General features: G+C 42.7%; 1 protein-coding gene across 3 annotated transcripts in view; it reads left to right on the forward strand.

Annotated features, from left to right (window-relative positions):
• The first annotated feature begins 4,319 nt into the window (after nucleotides 1-4,319).
• Nucleotides 4,320-23,529, forward strand: part of LOC125462005 (protein bicaudal C homolog 1-like) — a 282,551-nt gene continuing 263,341 nt past the window's right edge. For 2 of the 3 annotated variants that reach the window (XM_048551463.2, XM_048551464.1), the window contains exon 1: nucleotides 4,320-4,592. In XM_048551463.2, coding sequence (XP_048407420.1) covers nucleotides 4,373-4,592 — 220 coding nt within the window. In that variant the 5' untranslated portion in view covers nucleotides 4,320-4,372. Of the gene's footprint in view, nucleotides 4,593-7,940; nucleotides 8,037-23,529 lie in introns of those variants that run through there. The other variant, XM_048551465.2, reaches the window with a different exon arrangement.

Raw genomic sequence — 23,529 nt, forward strand, 5'->3', positions numbered from 1 at the left:
AACAGCAGGACTGAATGAGTCAAGCTTCTGAAATAACAGTATGATGCCAGAAATGCTTACCCCGACTCAAAGTCGAGTGTTGTGACTGAATTGCTTCAAGACCGTACTTTTCTTTCATCACCACTGAAATAGCTCCCCAGATGCTGGTCACCCATTGCCAAGTCACCCTTTGTTTACATGTGGGGAGTCCTTGACACTTACCCAGCTCCCTCAGAGCCAGCTCGCAGAGTGTCAGAATGTCTGACACTCCTGTTCTTATCTGTCAGCCAGGGCTCCCTGATGGGACCAGATTAACAGCCCCGATCAGGGAACTCATATGAGGTCCAATTAGCTGATCTTGTCACAATGACTACAGAAGTTCCTTATAATACAAGGTTACGTATCAAGAGCTGGTAAGTGCAATGAGTATGGACAGATAACTTTTATCCAGCAAGGACATCAAATGGCCAAATGACATCCCTCTGTGCCATATATTTGTTTGATTCTGTAAAGTGGCAGTGAGATTTTAGCCACAGAAGCGAGAGGCAAAGATCCTTATATTCAATGGCTTTACACTTGCTGCATTCTGGGGATCACCACTGAGCAGAAACTTCACCAAACCAGCCACGTTAACACAGTGGCTACAAAATCACATCAGAAGCTAGGTATTCTCCAGCAGATAACTCAACTTCCTGACTCCTGTCCACCACTGAGAATGCACATGTCAGGAATGTGATGGAATACTTGCTACTTGACTGTGTTATTGCAGATAAGTCAACACTTAAGAAGCTCAAAACTTTCCAACGTGAAATAGCTCGTTGATCAGCATCCCATTCACATCTTTTAAACTTCTCTGCTAGTAGCGTGTACCATCTATTTGTCACTGTGCTTTCCCGATGATTAGATCAAAATTCTGGAACTCCCTTCTTAACAGCTTTTATGTGCACCTACATAACATGGACCACTGCAATTAAGAAGGTTAGCAATCACTTTGCAAGGTTAATCAGGGATGGACCTTCCTATGAATTAAAAAAAAACAGAAATTCTCGCAAATAGTGTATCAAGTAAGTGATGCTAGTCTGACAATGTTGTTGATTAAAGGGAAATGTTAACAGGAAACTTAGTTATCTCTTAACACTTTTGGGCTAGATTCAATACCCAATTGAACAGAATTTAATCTCTTACCTAAAAATTTTCTCTCAATCTTTGCCCTGTTGTTTCATCTGACAACTTATGTCGGAGATGTAGAGTGGGTTTTGAGCACAAAACTTTTCCTTTCAATGTTCAAAACCTGAATTCAGAAATGCCTAATGATTTAATGCCCTAAAAATCATAGTTAGCTTCATATAGTGCCTGGCATACAAAATGTCTTAAACTACTCTTAGATTTGAACATTGCTAAAGAAAGAAACACTTTGTGAAGTTTTTGTTTTCTCAGGACATGCCTTGACCAATCAGAGTCAACTTGTATTGTTTAAAATGTAAGCATAACTTAGTAGTTCACTGCTACTCATCATTAACTAGTGCATTCTTCAGCACTCCTTTCTCGTGAAGTATAAATGTAATTATCCCTTTACTGTGGTATTGTTGTAAATTGTCATGACGGTTGCAAGATGAAAAGCTTCAACAAAAGTATTTTTCACCAATACTCCAATTCTGTACTATAAAGAACTTTGCATTTGTTCCTCATTTTGTTTTGGTCAAGTTAACATGAGATCTTCTTGACACAGTTTACTAATGAAATAAAACAAAATACGGATGTTTTTGTTTACCTACATTTGTTTCCCAGTTTATATTTCACTCTTTTTCTTACCTGTTTTTCTGAATGTTTTTTACTCTTTCTGTCATGGTCCATTTCTTCAATTGTATTTCATTAGCTGAGATTGAATATAGACAACTAATATTAAACAATGTTGCAGGAATGAGTGAATGCAACACTGAGCTTTGGGAAGCCCTGGGATTTTAGGGGCGAGCATCCCATGTTAGAAGAGGTGATTGAAGATATTAGAAGATAGGATGAGTAAGTTTATAGGTATGTATTGAGGTGTTCTTTATCAGAATTGCTGACTGTTTAAAGTGTAATTTTCATTTGGAAATTATATTCTTTGGAGTATACATTGGGGTAGGAATAGGAAACTATCCTGGAGTGGAAAAGTTAACTCTGTTTGTCTTTCTACAGATGCTGCCAGACCTGTTGAGTTTCTTCAGCACTCTCTGTTAGGACTTCTTGAAGTTGTCACTGTTGTTCTGGAGGTACATTCAGGAACAAATCTGTTCACAGCAAAACCCCACAAACAATGAACACTATCACCTATTTTTAGTGAGTTAGTTTGAGGAATAATTTTTGGCCGGAGAACTTCTCTGCTTTTCTTTCAAAAATGTCATGGCATCTTTTATGTCCACTTGAATGGATTTTAACTTCCCTTAGTCTCGTACTGTCATGTCAACTTGGTTCATAGCAGCCAACTTTTGTCATTTTCTCCTCAAGCAGATAAAATTAGGAAGAAGTCAACAGCAAGAACAACAACGTGTATTTATATGGTGCATTTGACTTTATAATATATCCCAAAGCAGGTCACAGGAGTTCTTTAAAACAAAACAGAAAATGAGATATTGCAACACACTCCTGGCTGATATCCCATGCTCTAAGCTCCACAAACTTGAGATTGTTCCAAAACTCTGTTGCCTGAATCTAATGTTCATCAAATCCCTAGTCACCCAGCGTCCGGTGCTCACTGATCTAGCTTCCAGTTCAACAACACCTTATTTTCAAATCCCCCTTTGTCCCTATAATCTCTTCCAGGTACCCTTTCAAATATCTGCCCTCTTTTAATTGTGATCTCTTGAGCCTCCCTGAGTTAAGTCGCTGACTAAGGCACTAATTTGGGGTGGCATGGTGTCTCAGTGGTCAGCACTACTGCCGCATGGTGCCAGCAAACCCAGGTTCAATTCCAGCCTCAGGCAACTGTCTGTGTGAAGTTTGCATGTTCTCCCAGTGTCTGTGTGGATTTCCTCTGGTTTTCTTGCACGGTCTAAAGTTGTGCAGGTTAGGTGGATTGGCCATACTAAATTGCCCCTCGTGCCCAGGGATATTTAGGTTAAGTGGGTTATGCAGGGAAATGCAGGGATAGGGGAGTGGGTTTGGGTGGGATGCTCTTCAGAGGGTGGTGTGTACTTGTTGGGCCAAATGGCCTGTTTCCACACTGTAGGGATTCTATTATCCTCTGTGCAGTTTAAGTGGATTGGCTATGCTGAAATTGTCTGTAGTGTACAGGTTAGGTGGGTTAGCCATGGGAAATGCATGGTTACAGGGATAGGGTAGGGGTGTGGGATTCTCTTTGAAGGGGTGATGTGGACTTGATGGGCTGAATGGCCTGCTTCCACACTATAGCGATTCTAAATGATGGAATTCCCTCTCCACAAACATACCTGATTTAAAACTAGCTTAAGATGTACCATGTGTTTGGAATGTTGACCTCATCTTCCTCAGTGTCATATTCTGTGATACCTGGTAATGTTTTATTATGTTAAATGAGCCATATGCTGTTATTTCGAAGTACTTCATTTGATGGGTAGCGTTCTAAGATGCACAGAGGTTGTAGGAGGTGTATGAATCTCTCTCTTTAATGTTGGAATGAAAACTGCCTTTGACAGTCTGTCACACTCTCTCACCAAGAGGTGAAAAGTTTCCCTTACATCAATTTTCAAACCTAAAATGTTGATAAAGCAAAGTGTGCAGACACCTATAATTTTGACAATAAAATCCAACAAATTATCTGGACTGAGAACGAGGAAAACTGGATTCTTTGGGTTACAACCTCGGGGGCAAGAGTTGGGGGGATAAAAACCGAAAGAACTGCCGATGCTGGAAGTCAGAAACAAAAAACAGAAATTGCTGGGAAAGTTCAGCGGGTCTGACAGCATTTGCAGAGAGAAATGAGAGTTAACGTTTTGGGTCGGGCGACCCTTCAGAACTCAATTAAAATATCTCCGTTCCGACCTGAGGGTGCACGCTTGCAATCTGAACAACTGCTGAATTGAAAAAAATACTCGCTGTTTACCTTCGTTTGGACCTGAAATAATGAGTGTGTATGATTTCATTGAGTGGAATTTCACTCCAAGGGGTTAATGTTTGTCCAGTTTGTGCCGCAATTGAAATACTGAGCCTGCTTGCGAGGAAACGTCCGTTCTAATAGGTTTTACTGATGAAGTTGCAATGGGACTACTTTGGGTGCAATGGTGCGGATGGATTTTGCAGAGAAGGGTTTGGCTGTGCATGAGAAGTTGAGATGTGGAGTCCCAGCCCCAAGTCCAACCCCCCACTCAACCCCCTCCCTTTCCCAGCCAGAAGGCAAAGTGACTGTTGCTGCTGGTGCCTCTCCTCTCTCGGAGCCATGGCCGCTCAGTGTGATTCCCTGGCCGGATACTTGCTGCAAGCTCAGCCGCTGGCAGAGCCCGGAGCCACCGACCCCGGCTCCAACAGCGAGAGAAGTACCGACTCCCCGCTAGCCGCCTCTGAGGACGATGGCCAGAGCCTCCCGCATCCCACTGACCCGGACTGGCTAGAGGAGAGGTTCAGGGTGGACCGTAAGAAGCTGGAGGCGATGCTACAAGGTGAGGGCTCAACACACTCCCTCCTCCTTCCCCCCCCCACTGTCGGCAGGAGTCACTAATGTTCACGCTGCCCCCCCCCCTCCCAAAACAAAACAGCCTCCTGCCTACAGTAGAAGAGTTCCTAATGTTCAACTCCGTCTCCCCTCTCTCGAACAGCTTTCCGGGGAATGAGGGGTAGGAGGAGCTGGGAGTAAATTCAGCAAATAACGTGGACAGAAAAAAAACATGAACGAAGTGATTATGTTTACTGGAAGCAAAATGAAACAAACACGGGGACAGTGTTAGCGCTCAGCACTCAGGGATGTGCATTTGGACCATCGCTAAGATGTGACAATTGGGAGTCAGTGTGGAGAATCGATGCCCCCACCCCCGGAAAGCCGGTCGTGCTTTTTCTTTCCCCTCTCTCTGCAAGAGTCTCTGACAGGCCAATACATTCACTATCCGAACTTTTTGAGGTGGGGGGTAAGCTGGTTCCGGCTGCTGTCTCAGTCTGGGAGTTTCACCGCTGCTTCCCGTGTGACAGTCAGCCCAGATCCCAACTGGAGACTTCCAGCTTAGCTGCCTGGGGAGGACCCATGAGATGATACACATGTTGCGATGCATTGAGGAAGATGTTCCCGTCCAAACCGTAACCCCTTGCTGGTCGTTTCTCGCACTGGGAGGACAAACATGTTTTGTGTCGCTGTGAGGAATCCAGTCACTCAGTTCACTGACTGGAACCTCTTCCTGGTGGCCATCCCGTTTCTTTGCACCGAAACTCATGCAGTTTTCCTAAGAGCGTAGAAAGACGTGGCGATTTATAATAAGTATTCAGTGAGGGGGGTGGAGGAAAGGGAGGAAGATGTCCTCAAAACAGATGTGATCTGCAGTTGAGTCTGGGCTAAGTTTCATTGTACATTGTCATTCATTTTCATGGCATTTTTCTCTTTGCCTGGTTAGTGGGTGTAAGTTAATGAGCAGATTACTGTCAAATTAATGACCCCCACCACTTCTGAATCTGAAATAAAAACGAAAGAAGTGTGGACGCTGTAAATCAGGAACAAAAACGAGTTGCTGGAAAAACTCAGCAGGTCTGACAGTTTTGAGGAAGGGTCACAGGACCTGAAACATTAATCCTGGTTTTCTTTCACAGATGCTGCTAGACCTGCTGAGCTTTTCCAGCAACTTCTGTTTTTCTTGTGACTTCTGAATCTTGTTTGCCTGCCTGTTGATTAGCCCTTCTGAAACTTTCTAATGTGACCAACAGCCTGTTGTCATGACTAAAGTGTTTGATTTTGAATAAAATAAATTGTCAGGAACAAAAGTCAACAAACTTTCCAGAATAAATTTGGAATCAGGTTCCCTCTTTATTTTTTATCTTGAATACCAGTTGATCTGAACCAGGAGCAGAAGCTTCAAAAACTCTGGGACAAAGTTAAAACTGCATAGAATCTTGCAAAGGTACAACTTGTTCCAAATTATCTGTGTTGGTGAACATTTGTCACAAGTTCTCTTCTCGCACCCCCGCCCATTATTTCATTTCATCAAACCTGATCAATGTTGTTTTGCCCTCTCCCTCATCTCTTTATCTAGCTTAAATGCACCCTCTGATGTCTCTCTCAACTGTTGAACTAGCAAGTTCCCTGAGTGAGGAAGTGTCTCTCAAATTGCATGTTGAATTTGTTACTGATTATGTTTGAATGTAGTGATACCTGTGAGCAATATTTTCATGGGGGGAGAGAGAGAGAGCTGTAAGCTGGGAAACTGTTGAGCTGATGTTGCATGAGGTAGGGGCACTGTCAATGTGCCACAAGAACCCTTGCACTGAATGTTTTGAATAAGGGTGTGATTTGGCAATTCTGTGGTGATCCTCTTTGTTCTGAGCTGTGGGACAGCTTTGAACTTTGGGGGAGAACAAAACAAATTATCAAAATATTCCAGTGAATTGTGTCATCCACAAACAATCGCTCGATAGCGTGGGTGCATAAGTAGGAAATAATCTTAGAATGGTGTGCAGATGATGAATAATGAAGTCTACTCCTGAGTAAAAGTGACCCTTTTTTTGCTGAAAAAAAGTGAATTAAACAGAGTAAGTCATGCACCAAAGTGGAATATAATCGGAAGAGTTTGTATTCTGCAGTATTTTGAACTAGAGTCATCATCGTACCACATGGAAACAGACCCTTCGGTCGGAATTAAGTGACTTTGAATTAAAAGGAGGAGCTGGAAACGTGCTTTACACTATTAAATATATGTTAACACTCAACTGGAAGGAAGCCTAGAACAGTATCTGGAAGGTGAAGCTGCTGCAATTCTATGGTGTATATTTTAAAGGGAACGCAATACATTGCTGGTTTGACTCCATCAAATTGCATGTTTAGTAAGTTACAAGCAATGTGAAATCTGCCTAGTTTAAGATACACTCTGTTTTAGTTTGCCACTGATGCCAGGCCAATAGTTGCCTGTAAAGTTACTTTGGTGCGTGTTGCAAGCTCTGTCTCTCTCAGATTTGGCATTTCCCAAGATACTGAAGCCATTCATTAGTATAGATTTGCTAAGTTATTTGGAAATAGTTGTACTGATTGTTTAAAAAGAGGTTGTGTTGGGAAATTTAATATTCCTCTCGTTGTAATAAATGTGTGGCTTGTCTGTCCTCAGCTGTTTGGATGACAACCTTCCCCTGGTCAGTTGGTGTGTCAAAACAATACCAGATCACTTAGTTCCCAGTTTTTTGGACATACCTTCAAAAACTCCCAAATCCTGCTTCTCTCATTGCTGAAGATGAATTTAGGCTGATCTAATCATGTGCTCAGTGATTCCAACCGTAGTGTTTTGATCATAACCTGCAATAGATCGTCAAGAGATTACTGCAGGCAGTAAGTGCACTATCACTCCAGTGTTAATAAAAAGCAGATCCTGCAATAATGCTCACTTTTTGTCTGTCAGGACTGTTTAAGAGAGTTGTTTGTTGCTGAGTTAGTTTGATGAGAGTTGCACTTGATGGACCTGGAATATAGGAGCATATTCACACATTTACTTGCCAATTGTTGGTGCAGGGAGTAGGGGGAGGGGAGGGTGCATTAGGAGGCTAGTGAAGCCTTACCCTGCCTAGAGAACCTGCCTGTGTGAGGGTTGGGTTGGAATTGATGGCAGAGCAGGGGAAGGCATGGGACAGAGCTGATGGAATTGGCTGTTTGTGGCAAACTGTGGAGATAATTATCTGATGAAGTTTGCAATTTGACATCCGCTGTTTGTGCTAAAAAGGAAGATTCACAAGATTTGAATGAAGAGCTCTTAGGAGAGTTGTTGGCTGCTTTTGAAGAATGTCTTTCTTGGACAGATCCTCGTGGTTGCGTCACTGGAATGGGTCTGGAGGTGACTGAAGAGTACACTGCATGACTGATTGTCCGGCCCTCCCCGTCACAGAGGCTGTGGTTGGGGGAATAAGGGTTAGGAATGGCTCAGGTATGTCACATGCACCATTTTCTTTCGAGGGTTGACTTCAGCTTGCTTTCGGTGATGAGGCTCAAGGCATATACATTCTTTGCAGATGCATTCCCATCACTGGGCGTAGTCTCGGGCAGGTGTTAATAAGAATGCAGCATTTTATTGGGAGGCTTTGAGGGAGCCCTCAAGGCAATTCCCTTGCGCTCCTGGGGTTGGCTCGCTGTGTGAGTACTTGGAGTAGATCGCAGGAGTCTTGTCAGACATGTGGGCACTGTGGATAATGTGACCCATCCATAGGAGTTGACCAAGCTACAAAGCTGGGAATGTATTTTGAGGGGGGAGGGAGTGGATAGTAGTGGCATTGGAGGGGGTGCGTTGTTGGTTTTGGAGGGGAGAGAGGGGACACAGTTTGACCGGATCACTGTGGGCATTTGTCTTGAAATGGAGAAAGGTCCTAGGGGCATTTATTGATTGTATGTGTGTGTGGTAGAATGCGAGGTCTGGGGAGGTGGTGCTGGTATGATGTTATTTGACAGACTCGACAGACACCTAATATGACGTTAGGTGGCAGTCTCTGTGTGAATACTTCCAGTATGCTCCATATCTGGAGATAGAGAGACGCACAAACAGGTATATTGAGAGAAACCAAAGGGTAGAGGGCGAGCTTTAAAGTAACTGTATGGACTTGGTCGTTGTAATGACCCAATGAGTGGGAAGGCTGAGATTAAGAATTTTGCTGAACTGAAGTGTGGTTGCAAGGGTTGGATGGAAGTAAGTTTGTCTCGTATTGTGATTCATTGGATATGATTGTCTGGAATTTGTTTCAAGTTGTTTTTCCCTGCTGGGGGTAGGTTAATGATTGATGGAGCGGACCACATATGTTAGAAAGCCTGACTACAAGCTGCAGCTAATTAATCATTTCAAATATTGATCTGGACTTCTCGACACTTTGAAGTTTAATACATGGAAATACTTTTGGTAATTGCAGCCTGAGGATTCCTCCCTGGATCATTGCAATGAACTAGTCTGTACTTTAACCATCCTCAGATGATAGATGACGTGTTTAAAATGGAAAGCCAGATGATTTGAACAATATTATAATGTTCCCCATACGTGAATTGGGTTCTAGAAAACATTTGCCCGTGAGATGGTAGGAATGAGCTCGGTCTTGGGAGAAATTGATCTGCCAGACAAATCTGTTTGGCAGACTCATTTTAAGGAGTGCGGTTTCTCAGCTGTGATCCACTCAGTGAGGATGTGGACTGTCAGAGAGCCTGCCCAAACAACTGTGCTTTATAACAACGACTTCCTGACTGGAATGCTTAAACCACAAGAGATGATCATGTTAGCAGCACTGCAATTCAGAAAAATCGCTAGTTTCACCTGAACCTTTTTGGTATGTTAGTGTGGAATGTGGCTTTGTTATTATTGAAAAAAAAAACTTTCAAAGAGCAAAAGGAAATTTTGAATTCTTTTGCAATGGTTGTGAAGACTGGAGATTGTTTCTGGACTATAGCCGTTGATAATACACAAAACGAGTGTCAAGTGTACATCTCACCCATTGTGAAAACTACATTTTGCCCTAAATGTAATTCTGATTGCCACTTAGGTTGAAAACGAATGTATTTGATCTTAAATGGAGTTTTTCTGCAATTTATTTTTTTATCCACAAATGAATACAGAAGTGAAAATCATGAAGTCTGATTTTATAAAAAAAACCCATATTGTTAATATGGCCCCTTCAAACTTGCTATCTTAAAATTTAGAGCAGTTTATGCCCAGCCTTTTTGAACTTTGGTTTTTGGGTGTAGAATTGCACCTCTGTCAGCAGTGAGCAGAGAGCAGTCAGTTTCTTGGACAGTTCATGGCTACCTCCAGCAGGTATCCTGATCCGTAAACCAATATTCTGTGGCACAAAATGGCATTAACTGACCTGGCGAGTATCCCGTGAACATTTTGAAACATTAAAGAGGTGGTCTATAATCATGCCAGTGCTGGGGCAAGCTATTGATGAGACCAGTAATGCACTCGAGTGCCTGCTTCAGCTTACAGTTTTGGAGTGAAGAATATTTCATTTCTGGTAGTTACTGCAAGATTTTGGCTCGAGTCTCTTTAATCAGTTTAGTTTACCTGCTTGCGCCTACCTGTTGATCCTGTCTGTCTTTGCTCCTATTTACCATAATATTTTTATTGCCAGTTAGTTTTCTATCATGATTCATTTATATCCTTGTACACTCTGTATATTGTCTGTTTTTTGGTCTCTTGGCTAGTTTATCTCCATTTATTTAACTCTTCCTCCCACACCCTGTCTTCAGTATTACTCTCTCTCTATTCCTTCTGCCTGAACATCTCTCTTTATTTCCTTTTCTCTGCTAGTTATAATGCCATTAATCGATAACTTCTGGTAATAATGTGTATAATCAGATTGCTTGTTAATAGTGATCTAGTGATTGACAATCATCAAATGTGTAAAGTGGCATCTTTCTCACACGTCTACTGAGCAGTCGCTGCTTTCTCAAGGCCTGGTTTTTATGATTTGGGGAAGGGAACGATGAGAACGCTGGGGGTATTACCATGCTTCATCTGTAGAGAGCACACTGACACCTGCCTGATCCTTCATGCAGATCTCTGTTCTGTGTAAGGTCAACACTTAAAGATCTTTTTCGTTCATACACTGCATCAGATGGACCCCCATTAACTGCATTGTTTTGTGTTCCTCCAGTTTGTTTTGCCGTACCAAGCAATAATTAATAGCTTGATATTTGTGACCAACTGGCAACTTTCTTTTCTGAATCATTGCCTGCTGTGTGGCAGCTTGGGTTGGCTGATGGACAGGTCTCTGCTCCTTTGTAGTTGGACAGGACCTGATCCTTGGTAATATCTAGTTCATGAAACCATGGGGACGTGGAATGAATAGGAAATGATGTCTTAGCATTGTCTCTTTATCTTACCATGTTAATTTATGTCATTAAATGACATTGTTTTTGTGGCAACTTGTACACGTTTTATTGTATTTTTCCCAAATACAAGTAACAATATCCATCCATCCATCCATATCACCCAGTCATGGAGTGGGCTTGGCTCATTGACTTGCAAAGGTTACATATTGTCTCAATTAACCAGAGATCTAGAGGAAGGATCGTCTTCTCTAAGACCCAAAACATGTGCAGAACTCCCTTAAATGGTGAGAGTTGGAATAGCCAACATTCTCTTGGCGTGGCTGTGCAGTCAGACCTATTTCACCTCCATCACTCCCACTGGAGTTCGGCAGCATGAGGCTGATCAGGTGCTTTCCCAACTAACTTGGTCAGTTTCTCCCAAGATCAGTGTTCCACCCTCAGACTCTTGAACCCTCGCAAGACGCATGGAAGGAGGGAATGGTTGGCACTAGAGGAGTCGTGTTGTGAACTAGAGCAAGGATTTTGGTGGTGAACCAAACTGATTCTTGCCCAAAATATGACAGTCGAACTTTGGGCAAGGTCAGTTTCCAGTTTCTCTAGGGGCCATATTGAGGAAGATGCCGTGTGAGAGTAGGGGAGTCACAATGGAGGTTTCTGTGGCAGTGGGGTTGGAGTGTCGAGGGTGATTGTTTGGAATGTAGTTGCCAAGCATCTTGCATTTTTTCAAAGCCGTGACTGGTCTTCCTGCAACGTGCATCCTTCATGAAGTACTTGGTTTCTTACGATCTGCCTTCCCTCAAAATTGCAGGTTGTCATTGTGTTAGCTTTGGGACATGGTGTTGAATCTGTTCACCCCTGTGACAGGCAACAATAAGCTGACTTTGCAGTAGAACTGTTGAAGTTTACCTTGCCCCAGAGGGTGGTTACCTGAAATGCTCCTGAACTGTAAAGATGTTGATTTACTTGCTGTTGAAGAGAGAATTTAACTATATTGGGAAATTGTTCTGGTGGTGGTGGGGGTTTGGTGCTGTGCAGAGGAGGAGCAGTACGAGGTAATAAATTAATAAATGTAATTCCTCTTTTCAGTTCTCTGCCATTTTTTTGTTCATGCTACATTAAACTATTCTTTCTTGCTTGTTGCTGTGCAAGGTCAATTAAAGAATGACTCAGCTTGGCTGTTGTACATTGACAGAGTGTTTGTTGTACAGTTCAATAAGTTTGTGTTGTGCTGCTGTAAGATCTTGGGTGTGGAAACAGATTGTGGTTTGCCCAAAGTGTGAATTAGTTCATTTGTGTTCGTCTGCTTATGTGTACTTCAGAGGGCTAGCAGGTATATTTTAATAGACTTGATTCAAATTCACATGTCTGTCTGAATAGAGCAACATAACTATGAAGTTTTAGCTCGAGAAAAATTGAGCGTTTTCTGTGTTGCAAGGGAAAGTTAGTTCAGATCGATGTTGTCCTCTCAATGTGTTCCTTGCCTTTGCTGTTATTGATATGTTTGTTTTTCCTTAATAAATTTGGTGGATTTTGAATGAGGATCCAGGTTTGAGTGTTAGTTCAGCCACTTTGCAAAATCAAGGAGTTTGGGTGGGGAGATGTGATGTGTGAAGTAAACTGAATGGAGGGCACGGTGCTTGGGTTATCAAGGGTCTTTCCCACCACCTGGACAGCCAGCAAGAGCCCTGCATTTGGAGATAGTAGAAGAAGGGTCTAGGCCCGAAAGGTCAGCCTTCCTGCTTCTCTGATGCTACCTGGCCTGCTGTGTTCATCCAGCTCTACACTGTGTTATCCAAGAGCCCTGCATTGCCCCTTTTGCCCCTACCAGGTCACTGGTGGGCCTGTCCTGCTCTCCTACCCCCTGAAATCCGGGCCCCCGGATGGTGTGGGTAGGGGAGGGTAGGCTGGATGCCTTGCCAACCGTCAGATGCCAGTGCCTTGCGAGGTTGGTAGGTCTTGTGCTTGGCACCTGCTGTGGGATATGGATCCCTGGAATCCTGGGGTGGCAGTGGAGTGAGAGGAGAAAGATCTCCATCAACCCCTCCCCCTCCCCCCCCCCCACCCCATTCTGCTAGGGGCAAAAGCCGGCATGGTTTTCCCCCATCGTGCGTATCATATGGCAAAAGAGCTGTTGGGAGCTGGGTTAATCCCCACGGAAATAGAATGATGCTCTGTAAAGGGCCATTAATGGGCCACTTGGAGGCCTCAGTTGGCAGCAAAGTGGGACCTTGTGGTGTAATATTGCTGGAGGTCAGTAGATGGCGATGTTTAAGCACATCACCAACCTGTCTGATTACACTTTGACGAGGAAGGTGAAATTGACAGGTGGTCTCATTGTTAAGAAGGATGAAGATGGTTGCAACTCAGTGAGAGGGGAATTCTAGAATACAAGCTCACTACATCAACAGCACAGTTGTTTCTTTGCCTAGATGTAATTCCCCGTGGTCTAGACTCCCCTTCCATTCCTTTTTGTCTTGCTTTAGTTTCTTCCCCTCACCATCCCACTCATTTTGCTGTGCTCCAGTTCTGAATCCACAGGGATTAACCCAGCTCCCAACAGTGCTGTTGCCATATGGTATGCACAATGGGGAAAACCGTGCTGGCGTTTGCCCCTAGCAGAATGGGGTGGATAGAGTGGGAAGGGTTTATGGAGACCCTTTCTCCCCTTGCTCCATTGCCACCATGGGATTCCAGGGGGCCATATCCCACAGCAGGTGCCGAGCACAAGAGCTGCCAACCTTGCATTGCATTGGCATCTGCTGGTGGGCAATGCTTCTGGCCTACCCTCCCCAACATGGAGCAGGAGAGATCACATCTGTGAGCAGTTCTGGTCTCCGTATTTAAGGAAAGATAACATTTCATTGGAGACAGTTTAGAGAGGGTTGACTAAGATGGCCCCCAGTATGGAGGCAGTTTCTTAACAGCAAAGGCTAAACAGGTTGGGACTCTACTCACTGAAGTTTAGAAAATTGAGAGGTGATCTCATTGAGACATGTGGGATTCTTCAGGGGCTCGACAGAGTAAATGCTGAGAGAATGTTTTCCCTCACAGGAGATCCTCTGATCAGAGGTCAGCAAGGGGCCTCTTAGGACCCCTAAGATTGAGATGAGGAGAAATTGCTTCTGAGGGTTGTGAGTCTTTACAGCTGGTTAGCACAGAGAGCTGTGAGGGTAGAGTCCTTGAGTATATTCATGGCTGAGAGGGAGGTTTTTAGATCAGCAGGGGAATCAAGGACTGTCGGGTGAAAAAGGAAAGAACATGGATGTGAGGAATATTGGAATGGCTATGATCCTCTTGAATAGCGGAGTAGGCTCCATGGATCGAATGGCTCCTGGTCTTGTAGCTCTCCTCCTACTCCTGTAGCCATGCTGTAAAAAAAACACCACCCCCAACTCCACTGAGTACAGCAGTCCCTAATCTGGGTTGATTCCCGATCCTATTCTGTCTGACTTTTTAAAAAATGCCCCCCCTCCTCCCCAGCCACATCACTCTTCTTGCCCTGCTACTCTCTCTTTTCCAACTCTGGCCTCCGTTGTATCTCTGCTGCAGATATTGTAAACATTCCCAACACTGATCTACGATACCCAGCCTATCTCATCGTGCTATCCCTTTCTTCGATAATGGCCTCTTCAAATATTTTTCATTGTAAGTATGGGCTGGTGAGTCTTTTTTTTCCTCTGTGAAGTACTTTGGGACATTTCTTTATGCTAAAGGTGCAATGTAAGTTCCATCTGTTTCCCTTTCGACACGTGAGTTTAGTTACTGCTCTGTTGACCTGGCCAGTTCTGTGTCATGAAGTGTGCCTGGCTGTGGGATTTCAGTCATCATTCAGAAACGCACATGTCTTACAGTGAGCATTAGCTCAGACTTAGATAATGCCTTTTCTAACTGTACTTGATAGTCATTTGATTAGAATGTGTTCTCATTTGGTTTAAATTATATTAAAGTGTTTACCAGACCCCAAATGTAAATTTGCTTCAGAAAGCACTTAAATGCCTTGGAAAGTACATTCCTAATGAAAAGTTGTGGTTGAACTGGCTTTGTTAATATGTTATGTCATTTTTCTATTCATCCCTAATTCTTTCTTAATCAGGCTGCCAAAATCCATTGAAGATGAAGACCGCAAGCAGTCCCAGAATTTAATGTGATGCATGATGATTTGTGATCTGCATGGGTTAAAGATGTTTGGTTAGATTTTTTTGGGGAGGTTACCAAATATATTCTGTGCTCCATTGATAATGGTTGCCAAGTTCACTTCTTTATAGCACAGGGGCATGTAGAGTCTGGATGGCCTCCTGGACAAAGGTCACAAGAGGTGAGAGCCATAACTGGCTTCCAGGTTGTAAACTTCACTGTGGAAAATTCAAACCACAGATCTATTCCCTAAGCACCGATTCCCACCCACTTGCTGGCCATTGTCTCTGGCTGAAAGTGAATGATTATGACTTCACCCTGTTCAATCCTGAACTCAAATTCTGACTCCATATCCTCTCAATCAAAACCTGCAAGCTTCTGCCCCTTAACATCAGCAGATCATCTGAGCCTGAAGCCCCTGTCATCTCTGAACTCTACTATTCCTCTGGTTACCCACGCCCTACCCTCCATAAACTGAAAGACATTTGAAACATAGATGCTTGAAGATACATTGTGCTGACTGCTGTTTTGAGTCAAGTGTTTTATCCGGTTTACAGACTACAAGCAGCAATGATGGGTAGTGCCTCATTGACCTGTTCTGCTGAACCTTGTTGAAGAATAAATGTTGCCCATGCCACTCGGAGGGAAAAATGCCTCAAGCTCCATTATGTCCACCATAAGTCTGCCGGATACTGGACATCAGACAATGTGGCACTCCTTCTGCGTAGGCATTGGGCTGTTAGCTGAGTTTTCTTCTGAGTGAGTGAGTAAAGACCTGCCAAATGAAGTACAATGTGTGGAAGATGTAACATTGTCCATTTTAGCAGGAAGAATTAAGGAAAAAAAAGTGTATGATCTGAATGGTGAGAGATTGATGAACTCTGAGATGCAGAAGGATCTGTGTTCCTGCTCCATGAATCACAATGGGTTGGTGTGCAAGTACAGCAAGTAATAAGAACAGCTAATGAAATAGTATTGTTTATTGCCAGAGGAATTGAAAATAAAAGTAGGGAGGTAATGCTCCAGTTATACAGGGCACTGTTACTCCCACATTTGGAGTACTGTGCACAGTATTGGTCACCTTATTAAAGGAAGGAGCTAAATGCATGTAAGCTGTTCAGAGTAGGTTGCATTCTGAGGAAAGGTTAGATATGCTGGGTTTGTATATGGAGTTTTGAAGAGTAAGAAGAGGTTTCTTAGCTGAAACATACAAGATTATGAGGGATCTTGACTAAATGGATGTGGAGAGGATGTTGCCTCTTCTGGGAGAATCCAGAAGGGGGGGTCACTGTTTAAATATTAGAGGCTACCCATTTAAAATGACGATGAGGTGAAATTCTTTCTCTGCAGGTTGAATGTCTTTGTGGAACTCTCTCTTGCTTAAAAAATGTTGCTGGAAGCAGAGTCTTTGAATACTTGTAAGTTGGAGGTGGGTAGATCCTTGGTAAACAAGGTGAATGGCACTTGGTAGTAGGTGGGAATATGGAGGTTGCATTCAGACCAATCAAGATATTATTGGATGGTGGAACAAGATTGAGGGGCTGAATGGTCTACTCCTTGTATGTTCTCTGAGACAAACCTAAAACTGGGAGCACCCTATATTAAGTAGCTCAGGATACAAAATCAAAAAGTATTTTTGACATTGCAATGAAGAAACAAATGCAAGGCTGAGCAGAACATGAGAACCCGTACACAGCTGCAGCAACAAGTCACCATAGAGGCACGCAGTGCATTGCTGATGTTGGCCCTGGCCACATTTATTGACCATCCTTAGTTGTTTTCAAATGCCATTATATGTTGACTTCTTGAACTGCTGCATTCCAAGTGTAGCTGGTGCCGTGAAGATGTTTTTACAAGTGATTGATTTGCTAAGTCACTTCAGAGACTGTTGAATCAGCCACATTATGTGGTTTAGACTTGCATCTGGAGACTGGAGGAGAAGTTCGCATCTGTGAATCTTCTCAAGAGTGGAGGGTTGAAGTCAAATTCTGTCCTGACCACGTGCTGTCCCAGCAATTCCTAATGGGTTGAACCCACCAGAGAAGGATGGATTCCAATTCCATCGGTGTACCTTATTCTGTGGAGGTAAAAGTGAGTGACTTCATCTGAAACAACAGATCAAACTAACGTGCAGCAAATGCTGAGAATCAGAACTTAAAAGTTCTAGTAACAATTTGCTGTAGCTGTGTGACAACACTGTGTTCAAACCTTTCTCGTGCTCTGCTCCATCTGTTTCTGCACTACAACATCAAAGATACTTTTTGGTTTTATATCCTGAGTTACTTGATATGGGGTGCTCCCGGTTTTCAGCTTTTTTCCGAGCGTACAAGACTATATCTATGGGATGGTTAGATTCTTTTAACATCACATCCTGTTCTGAAGAGCAGGGTCCTGAAATGTCAAAAGGTCTGGATGCTGGTGACCTGGCTGTACTTATTTTATTGTTTTAGAATACAATAGTTTTGAAGATCTACTGTATCTAAGAGTATTAACTGTTTGTGACAAGTTATACTTTTAATTACCATTTGCAAAGAAATGTCTTTTATTTGAATAATGAGGGAATTAAAGAGCACCTTCACTTTGCAAGTCCTCATTGGGATTTGGCACTCATTCCACATTGGAATTTATCTGCAATTAGAAGGTAGTAAGATTAGCGCAGAGCTTTGTGTGGAATGGGAAGTACCAAAGTAAATAATAAAAATTATTGTTTTTGTGAGAGTCTAAACTTGTATGAACCATAACTACATGTGATCCGGGAGAAACATGACATTTGGTGCACTTTGGAGGATGTGCAGTGTGAAATTTGTAGTGCATCCTGTTCAGTGATTTAGCAAATGACTTTTAAAAGATGATGCATATTAGACTTGTACAAGAGTAACAGTGCTAATTATATTTCTCTGAAAATGTTTAGTACTCCGGTGAGTTTGACTGGTGCAGAGAATTAAAGGAGGCTTTACTATCTGAACATTTCAAGAGCTTTTGACAGTGAATTGTGAAAGACAGGAACAGGGGTCGCTCATTTAATATCAACGCAACAGAATGAGGCAAGAATTCATTTGCACATAATAGGGAAGATAGTAACGGGAGATGAGGCCATTCAACCCATCTATCTTGCTCCACCATTTAATAAGACTATGGCTGATCAAACTCTCCAAGACTTCTCATTTTCACAATCCTGTAACTGCTTGCATCTTTCATCATCAAAAATATATCAACCTGTAGTTAAAACATATTCAAGGACTGAATTCCCACATCCCACTTGGTTAGAGAGTACCAAAGGTTTGCTGTTGTTGAGTAAGAACAATCTCTCCATCTCAGCCCTAAACAACATCAGCTTTTATTTTTAAATTGACATCGCAAACAGGGGGAACATCTTTATTGCATCAACTCCATCCAAAGGTTTCAATAGGATCACCTCCCATTCTTTGTAAATGTGAGCGAATACAGTTTCAGTTCGCACTGACTGTCTTGAAAGGACAGCCCTGGTAACAAGTCTGGTGAATCTCTATTGCACTCCCTTTGAGAATAACATCTTTCCTAAAATGAGACCAAAACTGCACACAGGACTCCAGATGTAGTCTGACCAAGCTCCTCCTCAATTAAATCAAGACTTCACTACTCCTGAACACTCATTCTCTTGGGATGATGGTTAACATACCAATAGCCTTCCTAATAGCTTGCTGCACCTGCATGTTAGTCTTAAGTGACTTATTGACAAGGACACCCAAATCCCTTTCCACATCTATGCTTTCCAACCTCTCACCACTTAAAAATGTTCTGCGCATCTGTTCTTCCTGCCAAAGTGGATAACCTCACATTTTTCCACATTATACTTCATCTGTCATGTTCTAGATCTTTCCGAAAATAGTTTGCATCTTCCTCACAACACACATTCTTGTTTATCTTTGCATCATCTGTAAATTTGTAAATGCTATATCTGGTCGCCATGTTTGATTTTTTTTCGAATCAATCTGATCAGATTTGTGATGACACACCTCTGGAGCAGGAGGAACTTGAATCTGGGCCTCCTGGCTCAGAGGTAGGAACGTTACTGCACCACAAGAGCCCCCGGTCACTCCTTTTTAATCATTGATATCTATTGTGAACAGTTTGAACTGAAGTGCTAATTCTTGTGCTACTGCACTAGGCACAGCCTATACTGTCTGATTTTATTCCTACTGTTTTTTTCGCCTGTTATCCAATCATCAGTCCATCCCAGGTGCTTTAATTTTGCCAAACAATCTTCTGTGGAGCATGTTATCAGAAACCTTCTGGAAATCCAAATGCATTATATCCGGGATGAGCCCTGATTTCTGGGTGGCACGGTGGCTTATTTGTTAGTGCTGCTGCCTCACAGCAGTAGGGACCTGGGTTGGATTCTATCCTGGGCAACTGTGTGGAGTTTGCACATATCTGCGTGGGTTTCCGCCAGGTGCAGTTGTTTCTTTTTATGTTCCCAAGTTGTGCAGGTCCGGTGGATTGGCTGTGCAAAATTTCCCATAGTGTCCAGCGATGTACCGGTTAGGTGGGTTAGCCAAGGGGAGTTCAGGGTTAGAGGTGGGGTGGGTCTGGGCGGGATGCTGTTGGAGGGTTGGTGTAAACTTGATGGGCCGAATGGCCCGCTTCCATACTGTAGGAATTCTATGACTCTCTGATGTCCCATATCATTGACTCCCCCTTATCAATTCTGTTAGTCTCAAAAAAGGGTCCAGTTTCGTCAAGCATGATTCAACATTTGAATATCCGTGCTGATTATGCTTAATCAGATTTAATCAAATCTAGCTGTTCATTTATCATTACCTTTTATGATCGGCTCTAGCACTTTCACTACTATCGATTTAAGGCTGACGTGTCTGTAGCTCCCTGTTTCTCCTTTTTACTTCTTTCTTGCGTAGTGTGGTGACACTTACAATCTTCCAATCTGCTGGCATCCTTCCAAAGTTTTGCAAGTTAATCACCAATACTTCAACTATCTCTGTTGTCACCTCCTTTAACATTCTGTTGGCTATCAGATCTTGGGAACATATCAACTTTCAGTCTGATTCATCTCTCCTGTACAAATTTCTTGCTTAACACTTCTTTCTTTCAGATTGACATTCTTCCTAGTCACTTAGATCTCCAGTTTAAGGAGATTCTGTGTCTTCCTCAGTGAAAACAGATGAAAAATAATCATTTAGCTTCTCTGCGATTTCTCTACTTCCCCATTGTAAATTCTACTGGCTTTGGTTCTAAATGATCCACAATTATCTTAGCCAAACTTTGAATTTATATATGTGGAGAAACTTTTACGGTCCTCTTTTATGATTTTTGCTAGATTACGTTTATTTTGAAATTTCTTTAATATTATCCTCATGTGCCTTTGCTATATTCCAGAAAAACTTCTGAATCCTCAAATTTCTTTATTTCTGGCCATTTTTGTAAGTCTCTTGTTTTAATGTTATGTAATCCTCAACCTTCTTTCTCAACGACAGGTAATACATCGCTTTTGAAACCTTGAACCCTTGAAAGAATGTACTGTTGCTTTAAGCAACTTCTGAAATTTTACTGGCTTGATGTAGTTTTATTTTCCTTCTGTTGGTGTTCATCCTGAAATCTAAGTAGCTGCCTAATCTTTTAATAAGTTATATCATTTCCTTGTTTTAGCCTATTTAGACTCACTTCCTTCAGAGCAGCTTCTCACCAACCAATAAGTTTACAGATTTCCTGTGATGTCACTCTTGGATCTTTCTCACGTTTAAAGATATACAGCCCCACTGTCCAACTTGCCCAAGTTGGCCAGATACCTTAAATTATACTAGTCGCATTGGCCAGCATTTGGCCCATACCCCTCTAAACCCTTCCTATTCGTCTAGCCATTGAGATACCTTTTTAATGTTGTAATTGTACCAGCCTCCATCACTTCCTCTGGCAGCTTGTTCTATACATGCATCACCATCTGTGTGGAAAAAGTCACCTCTTTAGGTCCCTTTCAAATTTTTCCCCTCTCACCTTAAACTTATGCCCTCTAGTTCTGGACTTCCCTACCCTGGGAAAAAGACCTTAGCTACACACCCTGCCCATGCCCCTCATGATTTTATAAACTTCTACAAGGTCACCCCTCAGCCTCCAGTGCTCCAGGGAAGGTAACGCCAGATGATTCAGCCTCTCCCTGTAGCTCAAACCCTCCAACCCTGGTGACATCCTTGTAAATCTTTCTGAACACTTTCAAGTTTCACAACATCCTTCCTACAGCAGGGAGACCAGAACTGAATGCACTTGGCATCCGAAGTCACTCCCGCGTCACCGTGCACTTCTTAAATTTGCTGCCACCTCTTTCGGAGCTGTGTTCTGAAGGAAACTGCTCCCTGCTCCCCGCGCTCTTAAAACTTGCTTGCTCATCTCATGGCACTGTGTTTAGAATGAGGGTGAGAGTTTTTAACCTTAGTACCTCCTATCTCAGTGATTTGTTCAGTATGAAGCCAAGGAATGGTTTGTCACATGGATTGATGTTGCAGGACCTGATCTTTCCAGAGAAGGGCAGACGAAGGAGGAATATAGAGAGGGGACAGGTCAGTAGGTTTGACTGCGGAATGCAGCAGCATTGAGCCAGCACCAGAAAATGGGTGGTTTGGCCACATTCTGCACTGTAACTGTGTGCTACAACTCAGATAGATTGGGGGCTCAATGGACTATATCCTTGGTAAATTAGTTAAGGGACAGCAGATTACATTTTTGAAATTCCATTCTTATCGTTTCTTAGTGTTGTGTACTGAAATTGGGCAAATATTAATAGGATTGAGCAGGGGGCAAAATCAACACTTGATATACAAGGCAAGCATTTGGTGCATGTCACTTAGAATGACTAAGAATGTTTCCGCATATCTTTATCCACTGTCTCTAGAGACTGTTCTTATCCTCGTGGTTTGATGGTCGCCTTTGCATGTTTTTTGCTTCCGTTGAAAGTGTAATGATTTTATTTGTGCATGTATTTCTGCAGTTTTCTTTAATTACTAGCTTGTGGGTAGGGAGGAGAGCTATGCAGCACCAAAGAATTGTTTTAGCGCAGGCCACTCTGCTCACTCGGAGCCCCTGTTTTAACAACAACATCTTTAGAACATCTTTTACACCATAATAACTTCAGAAGTAGGAGAGGGCATAGGCCCCTTGCAAGCGTTTCTGCCATTCAGTGAAATCATGGCTGATTCTCTACTTGAACACCATTTTCTTCATTATCACCATATTTCTCAATGTGTTTAGTGCAGAAATCTCTTAACTCCAATCTTAAACACTAGACTACTGAGATCTCTCAGCTCTCCAAGCAGACAGTTCTGAAGATGCAGCGTTCTCTGAGCAGGGAAACTCTTCTGTATCTCCATCCGAAGTGGCCTGCTGCAGATTCCCTTGTTCTAGACCACCCTAGCCAGGGGAAATATTAACAGTCTGACGTTCATTTGTTGAATTTGGCTGTGAAATACTAGGAAGTTTGATTAGAAATCTGTAGTTAGCACGAACATCAATTTCCACCTTTCCTTTCTGGCCTCTTTCTCTGTTCAGAAGTGAGCCCTGCCCCAAATCTGAGAATGGACCCGATCTTTTGATAGTTTGCCCACTAGGGGTAGTAAAGAACCCAGATGCTTTTAAATTCAAACACCAATCACTCATGAACGGATATAGCATGCACTGCCCACCAAGGTCAATGCAAAAATAATGAAAATCGAACAAACGTAAGAGGGAGAAGGAACCCCAATCATTTTATTTTAATCAACCTGTTCAGAGATGTTATGACGCACCCTTGGAGCAGATGAGTCTTAAGCAGCGGCCTCCTGGCTCAGAGATAGAGACACTACCATTGGGCTACAAGAAACCTCATGGAATCCAGCTCTCTCTTCTTAATTAATCCGCTACCAAATTGGCTGTTTTTCTTTGGTTCTAAAGCAGGGTCATTGGACTCAATGCTGGCTCTATTCTCTCTCCAGGCCTGCTGAGTTTCTCTTGCAGTTTCGACGTTTGTTTTTTTTTTAAAATGCTTTTGATTTTCTTTTTCTGTCCAGAGATGTTATTGCACACCTCAGGGATGCTTTTCTTTTGTAACCACCATCAATTACCCGTGTTTCTAGTTAAAGGGGCAATTAACAAGACCTAGTCACCAGAAGTAGTGTAACAATAATAAATTGGGGAGGAAAAACTAAATTACATTAAAATGGACTGTGGTGGTGGTGGTGGGGGAGGAGTGACGAAATGCTGTCCAGGCTGCATGGTACCTACCTCGTTCTGGCACGTTTTGTGGACAACAAGGACACCCAGGTATGAGCATAGCAGCAGAAGAGAGGAAAATAATTGCAATCTACAGCCCATCCCATGGCCCACTGCCTGGGGCCTGTTAATGGCTATTTCGACCGGGCCCATGTGGAGAAGGAACCTAGTTCTTTTCTTTTACCAATATTTTCCAATAAATCTCTTCGTAGATGTTGTCTCACATCTCTGGGACTTGAACCAGG

The sequence above is a fragment of the Stegostoma tigrinum genome, chromosome 20, assembly GCF_030684315.1.
Source record: "Stegostoma tigrinum isolate sSteTig4 chromosome 20, sSteTig4.hap1, whole genome shotgun sequence".
NCBI lineage: Eukaryota > Metazoa > Chordata > Chondrichthyes > Orectolobiformes > Stegostomatidae > Stegostoma > Stegostoma tigrinum.